This window comes from Bombina bombina, unplaced genomic scaffold (assembly GCF_027579735.1).
Source record: "Bombina bombina isolate aBomBom1 unplaced genomic scaffold, aBomBom1.pri scaffold_763, whole genome shotgun sequence".
In the NCBI taxonomy this organism is placed as follows: Eukaryota; Metazoa; Chordata; class Amphibia; order Anura; family Bombinatoridae; genus Bombina; species Bombina bombina.
This window is the reverse complement of record NW_026511754.1, coordinates 7,291-15,000: the sequence shown is the minus strand read 5'-3', so window position 1 is coordinate 15,000 and position 7,710 is coordinate 7,291. Positions and strand designations below refer to the sequence as shown.

General features: G+C 39.4%; 1 protein-coding gene across 1 annotated transcript in view; it reads left to right on the top strand.

Annotated features, from left to right (window-relative positions):
* The window catches only part of LOC128643933 (phosphatidylcholine transfer protein-like), a gene marked incomplete at its 3' end in the record, with an annotated part of 40,377 nt that extends 36,048 nt beyond the window's left edge, over positions 1-4,329 (top strand). The window contains 2 exon segments of the mRNA XM_053696700.1: positions 933-1,104; positions 4,262-4,329. Coding sequence (XP_053552675.1) covers positions 933-1,104; positions 4,262-4,329 — 240 coding nt within the window.
* Between the last annotated feature and the right edge of the window lie 3,381 nt (positions 4,330-7,710).

The window sequence follows — 7,710 nt, the reverse complement described above, 5'->3', positions numbered from 1 at the left end:
GCAGACGTAATCAGGGCTGTAGGTGCAGGCGAGTCCAAACCCAGCCTGCTAAGTGAGAGGCTTCCGAGCCTAAGGACCCCAGATACTGGCGTAATGAAATGATCAGTAGAAAGAAATCCAGGGTCAAAGTAGTAAAAATAAAATCCAAACTTTATTGAAGTCCACTTGTGGATAAAAAACCATGGGGGTCAAAAACATACAGCACTCAGCACTTGTTGTTTCCAGCTAAACAACAAGTGCTGAGTGCTGTATGTACTTTTTTACTACTTTGACCCTGGATTTCTTTCTACTGATCATTATATATATACTGTGTGTATATATATGTGTTATAATTTTTTTAATATGTTTTCCATATGTTTTGTAAAACTTTTCTTATAGCCCTAACACTTTGTTTTAGGTCTCATGTTGTGCTACCTTTTTTTAGCGCTGTTATGTGATGTGCTTGAGCTAAACACATAACTTTCAACTTGTAATATGTTCTTTGGTGATTCTTCTTTACAATGGACTTGTAATATTAATTACATCCTACACTATCAGTAGCGCTCCAATTCTAATTTGGGTCCTAATCGTTAGAAATAATGTTTTTTGGTTCAAAGATGACCAGAACCTCACATATGGTGAGTCAATGACAAGAGATAAATATGTGTAGCCACAAATCACTAGCTAGCTAGCATATTCTTTTTCAACATAAGAATACCCAGGGAACAAAGTATATTTGAAAATAGAAGTGAATTCAAAAGTGTTTATAAAAAACATGCTCTATCTGAGTATTGCAAGTTTAAGTTTGACGTTCCTATCCCTTTAATTATACTTCAGTGATTATTTTTATGTATGTATATTTACATTGTTTACGTTTGCACCGATAGTTCCATACAGATTTAACGGTATTTAAATGCGATATTTATGTGCATTTTCTTTATATCTGAGCAAAGTATGTGTATGTCCGTGAAAGACGCAATTTAGACATTGATGGAAGGAAGATCTATGTGATATTGGCGAAGAGCGTAACCGTTCCGCACTGCCCAGAGAAGTCTGGAATCATCCGCGTCAACAGTTACAAACAAAGCTTAGCCATAGAGAGTAATGGCAAAAATGGGTGCAAAGGTGAGAGAGCGTACAAAATCTATGTTTTACTAGTTCACTTTTTTAATGCACTTGTTAAACGCATAAAAAATATTAAAAACGTGGATATCGTAGAATTTTCAAGCAAGTTTATTTCAAGGTTTTTCACTAACTTTTCGGGGGAATATAAAGATCTGTGGTAAAGAAAAACACTGCAGTTAAAAGGCCAGAATAATAAACAGATTGCATGCTCTAATTCATTATATGTATGTAATTCTAAGACTAGCGACCGTGCACCATGTGTTTAACCCCTGCGCAGAGTTAAACACACAGTAGAAGTACCGCTCAAGCCACAGAGCACTGCTGGTCCCAAGAGGAATCTGTCGCTAATCCAGTCAGCAGAGCTAATTACAAGCGCTGTCGATTGGATCAGCGCTGGTTTCCACTTGGGACCAGGACAGTAGCGCAGGTTCATTAGTCTTAAAATTACATTCTCTGACAAATTATGTAAATTTATTTTTAACTATTATGGTCCTTTAATTATATTAATATTGATGATAGATGCAGATTTTTTCACTAAAACGATTAATATCAATTAATTGGATTTTGAGTATTTTAATAATTAACATGTTTAAACCTCAAGACACAGATTACAAGTGGAACGGTATTTAACGCTCCCGCTTCAGCGCTAACCCCACTAGAAGTTTTTTACACGTGTCGGGGGTAGCGCTCGTTATTACAAGTTGTAAATAAAAAAAATTTGCTCACACTTTAACCCAATGCGCGCAAAAAGCCGAACTTAGAATATCAGTGCGCGATAATGTTTTCCCCCATAGAAGTCAATGGAGCAAAAAAGTGGGCAAAAAAAACCCTAAATATGAGTAAAAATACTTTATTTTAATAATATAAATGGGGTTGTTATGTAAGTTGAACTAAATAAATGTCTGCCATGGTAAGATTTTCTGCTAAACCTTTTTACCATCAACTTGTAGTACGGCTTGTGCGCTATTCTTGCACACGGTAGTGCTAAAGATAAGGTACCTGTGCTATAGTTTGCACTCCACTTGCTAGCCCATAGTTAATGTCAGCTTTAGAGCAGCAATGCAGTACTGGGATCTAGCTGAACACATCTTGTGAGCCAATGACAACAGGCACATGTGAGTAGCCACCAATCAGCAGTGTGCTCTCAGTGCTGCACTGCTCCTCATCCTACCTAGATATGCCTTTTTTTTAAAAAGGATACTAAGAGAACAAAGTACATTTAATAAAAAAAAGTAAATTTAAAAGTTTGCTAAAGGAGCACGAAGGTCAAAAAGAACTTTCATATTCAGAGCGTGTCATTTTCAGACACTTTTAAATTTAATTATCAAATTTATTTTGTTCTCTTGGAATCCTATGTTGAAAAACATACTTAAATAGGATGAGGAGCAGCAGTGCACTACTGAGAGCAAACTGGTTATTGGTGGCTACTCACGTATATCTCATGTCATTGGCTCCCAATATGTGTTCAGCTATATCATATTAATACATTGTGGCTGTTTAGCTGAATTTAACTATGTGCTTAATTTCTTTGCAGGGGTTAAACACATAGCTAGAACATTTTATTACTGCAATGTTGCTGGCATATAACATATTAGAGCAATATTTCCATTTTTATGTCTGTTTAAAATTGCATGCACTGTCCTAACCATAACTTTTACATTTTTATTTTATGTCACTAACTAAACAAATGCTAAATAAAATGTTACCCTTCCAATCCTATAATATAAAAGGCCAAGTGTGTTTGTCCAAAGCTGTCATGCGCTGTAGAGGCTGCGCAGGGACAAACACACCTAGCCTTCAGCAGACTAACCTCCTGGCATCTGGGGCCGACCGGGCTTGACAGGGGGCAGGGTCGGGCGTGACGCGGGCAGGGTCGGGTGAGATAGAGCTTAAAAGAGGGGGGATAGAGAGCTCAAAAGAGGGGGGATAGAGAGCTCAAAAGAGGGGGGATAGAGAGAGAGCTCAAAAGAGGGGGGATAGAGAGAGAGCTCAAAAGAGGGGGGATAGAGAGAGAGCAAAAGAGGGGTAAAAAGAGAGCAAAAGAGGGGGGAGAGAGAGAGAGCGCAAAAGAGGGGGGAGAGAGACAGCAAAAGTGAGGGAGGGGGAGAGAGCAAAAGAAAGGGGGGAGAGAGAGAGCAAAGAGAGGGGATTGAGATAGAAAAAGAGGGGGATAGAGAGAGCAAAAGAGGGGGGATAGAGAGAGCAAAAGAGGGCGGAGAGAGAGCAAAAGAGAGGGGGTTGAGACAGCAAAAGAGAGGGGGGAGAGAGAGTAAAAAAGAGGGGGGAGAGAGAGAGTAAAAGAGGGGGGATAGGAAGAGCAAAAGAGGGAGAGACAGCAAAAGAGAGGGGGAGAGACAGCAAAAGAGAGGGGAAGAGACAGCAAAAGAGAGGGGTGAGAGAGCACAAAAAAAGGGGGGAGAGAGGGACTGAAAGAGGGGGGTTAGAGAGAGCAAAAGAGAAGGGGGATAGGGAGAGCAAAAGAGAGGGGGAGAGGGAGAGCAAAAGAGAGGGGGAGAGAGACAGCAAAAGAGAGGGGCGAGAGAGCAAAAAAAGGGGGAGAGAGAGTGAAGGAGGGGTTTAGAGAGAGCAAAAGAGAGGGGGATAGGGAGAGAGAAAGAGTGACGGTAAAAGAGAGGGTAGGGTAGAGAGAAAAAAAATGTGGAGAGAGAAAGTGAAAGAGGGGGGGTTAGAGAGAGCAAAAGAGAGGGGGAGAGAAACGGCAAAAGAGAGGGGGAAAGAGATCAAAAGAAAAGGGGAGAGAGACAACAAAACAGAGGGGGGAGAAAGACAACAAAACAGAGGGGGGAGAGAACAAAAGAAATGGGGGAGAGAGAGCAAAAGAGGGGGGATAGAGAGAGCAAAAGAGAGGGAGAGAGCAAAAGAGAGGGGGAGAGAGAGCAAAAGAGAGGGGGGAGAGAGAGCAAAATAGAGAGAGGGGGAGAGAGCAGAAGAGAGGGGGGAGAGAGAGAGCAAAAGAGAGGGGCAGAGAGAGCCAAATAGATGGGGGGGGGGAGAGAGAGAGCAAGGGGTGGAACTGCTGTACTGCAAAAATTGGCCCCTGTACACAGGCTTTAGGACTAGTTGTTAATAAAGAATTAAAATAAGTAATCCAAAAATACCAGCACTTACCAAGTCTCTGTTTTCTTGCTCCTTGTAGTTTTCATGTGCTACTTTGATAATCCTGGAGGAATGATTCCATCGTGGCTCATAAACTGGGCAGCCAAGGTACTGTAAAGAGTTTGTTAATTAATTATCTGAATTAACTTTTAAAACCAATTACTTAAAGGGATAGTCTAGTCAAAATTAAACTTGCATGATTCAGATAGAGCATGTGATTTTAAGCAACTTTCTAATTTACTCCTATTATAATTTTTTCTTTGTCCTCTTGCTATTTTTATTTGAAAAAGCAGGAATGTAAGCATAGGAGCCTGACCATTTCTGGTTCAGCACCTGAGTAGCGCTTTCTTATTGGTGTCTAAATGTAGCCACCAATAAGCAAGCGCTACCCAGGTTCTGAACCAAAAATGGGCAAGCTCCTAAGCTTACATTCAAATAAAGAGACCATGAGAACGAAGAAAAATTGATAACAGGAGTAAATTAAAAAGTTGCTTAAAATTGCATGTTCTATTTGAATCATGAAAGTTTAATTTTGATTAGACTATCCCTTTAATTCAAATTCATTTTCGGGAGAGTATCGGTATACAATCAATATCTTGAATACGATTTTGAATGTTGTGAACACAGATACTCTTTGTTTATAAACATTGTTAGTCTTTTTTTATTGTTTAAAAATGAAAGAGATTTTATTTGGAGTCAGAATATTAGCAAAAATAAAAATGCACTTTGTATTAACTAACATGAACTATGCATCTCTGTTTAAAGACTATAGAAGTCCCAGATCTCAGAATTTGGTAACGTTTGACTTTTTCCTCATTGCCAGCAATGCAATTTATTAAATATGTAACCCTTTATTGGCTGTTAGGTTTTTTTATATTTTCAAATTGCTGAATTTTTTTGCATATATTATTCAAGACTTATTATGAGACGTCTTTATTAAGGGAACAGTAGACACCTTGTAATTATAAGACATTTCTGTTGTGTTGCTATAGAATAACATATCAGCCAAGTCTTAACGTTTTTAAATTAAAATAACATCTTTTTAACTGCATTTACTTTTTAAATAGCTGAACTCTACCCAATTTTTCCTTATTTGGAGTAGCCAATCTGGGCTTTAGTCAGCAGACAACAAGACTAGTCCGTGTCATAAGGTTGATAAAGGGGACTCCAGAGAAGCTTTTACAACCATTTTTGTTTTATAACTACAGTAGTTGTGTGTAAATAATTTCAGTGAGAAACCCAAAGTTTGTGACAAAGTTAACAATTTTAATTATATGATCAGATTTGGTGGTGAAACAGTGGCATGAATTATACCTAAATGGACATAGATCAATACCTTGGGTTGTATACTAAAATAAAATATATAGTTTTGATGGCTAAATAAAAAAATATAAAACAAGGTTCTATTTCTGTTTAAATGGAGTGATAGCAAAAATGCTAACAATTCCTGGGTACTTTGGGCAAGTTTTTGTTTAACATTCCTGGCCTTAAGGGGTTAATATGGATTAGAAAATGTGTTGGTATAAAACAGGTTAATTTATCTTAACTTAAGTTTAAGTATACATTAGTGATACACTATTTAAAAAAAAGTTAGCCACCCCAGTCCTAGAATGAAAAGTGACTTTTCATTTCAAAGAAGGATAATACTTAGGGGCATATTTATCAAGCTCCGTATGGAGCTTGATGCGCCGTGTTTCTGGCGAGCCTTCAGGCTCGCCAGAAACACCAAGTTATGAAGCAGCGGTCTAAAGACCACTGCGCCATAACCTGTCCGCCTGCTCTGAGGCCGCGGACAGCAATCAACCCGATCAGATATGATCGGGTTGATTGACACCCCCTGCTAGCGGCTGATTGGCCGCGAATCTGCAGGGGGCGGAATTGCACCAGCAGTTCACCAGAAGTGCTTGGGCAATGCTGAATGCGGAGATGGGTTTGCTGTCCTCATTTAGCGATGTCTGTCGGACATGATCTGCTGATCGGATCATGTCGGACAGACATTTGATAAATAGGCCCCTTATTCTGAATTAAAAATCATTTAAATAAGATGCAGGTGGTCACCATGAGGAATGTAATATCCTGTTCTACTGGACGCCAGAGAGTTTAATTTTTTAGGTAGACATGGACGTTTTAGGATACCTCTCATTTTGCTTTTTTATTTGAAAGAGGAGAATCTCCTCTTTTGAATAAGAATAAACATGACAAAAGAAGTGGTTTCATTATCTCCTATGAAGAACACAGACGGACATGAGACACCATTTAGGAAAGACGTGAGTTCCCTTTCCCATGCCATTGCTATTAGTAATGGATTGTTATAAAATTACATTCTGTACTCTAAAGACAACACACACCACACACGTATTATACTCAAATGAAAGTGGTTTTGAACAATTTGGAATGGATTAAAAATTGGAGAACCACATGAAAAGTCCTGCAATGCACTTCACATGGGAATCCTGATCAATTGTAATTGGGGCCTATGAGGCCTATCTATCAAGCTCCGAACGGAGCTTGAAGGCCCGTGTTTCTGGCGAGTCTTCAGACTCGCCAGAAATACAAGTTATGGAGCAGCAGTCTAAAGGCGGACAGGAATCGCCAAAATGGTTGATTGACACCCCCTGCTGACGGCCGATTGGCCGCGAGTCTGCAGGGGGTGGCGTTGCACTAGCAGCTCTTGTGAGCTGCTGGTGCAATGCTGAATACGGAGAGCAAATTGCTCTCCACATTCAGCGATGTCTGTCGGACCTGATCCGCACTGTCGGATCAGGTCCGACAGACATTTGTTAAATTGGCCTCTATGTCCTTTTTGCATAGCTCACGTGGCTAAACATTAGCTTATCTTATCTTTAGTTATGCAGATTTTCACAATTAGTTATTAACCATTTAACTACCAGTGGGATGAAATGGGGCGAATGCATTTTTTTGTTGGTCAAAAATAATCCATCCTAGTTGTATCATCCTTTTAATGTATCAAGGTCCATCCCTGCACTATTCAAGCACAACATATTTAATTGTAGACTTCAACAATAATTTGCAGATTTAATTCTCAAGTAATGTATGATTGGTACTGTATAAATGAGGGATCAACAAATTAGGGGAGCCATAGAGATATATACAGTATCTCACAAAAGTGAATACACCACTGACATTTTTGTAAATATTTTATTATATCTTTTCATGTGACAACACTGAAGAAATGACACTTTGCTACAATGTAAAGTAGTGAGTGTACAGCCTGTATAACAGTGTAAATTTGCTGTCCCTCAAAATAACTCAACACACAGCCATTAATGTCTAAACCGTTGGCAACAAAAGGGAGTACACCCTTAAGTGGAAATGTCCAAAATGGGCCCAATTAGCCATTTTCCCACCCCGGTGTCATGTGACTCGTTGGTGTTACAAGGTCTCAGGTGTGAATGGGGAGCAGGTGTGTTCAATTTGGTGTTATCGCTCTCGCACTCATACTGGTCACTGGAAGTTCAACATGGCACC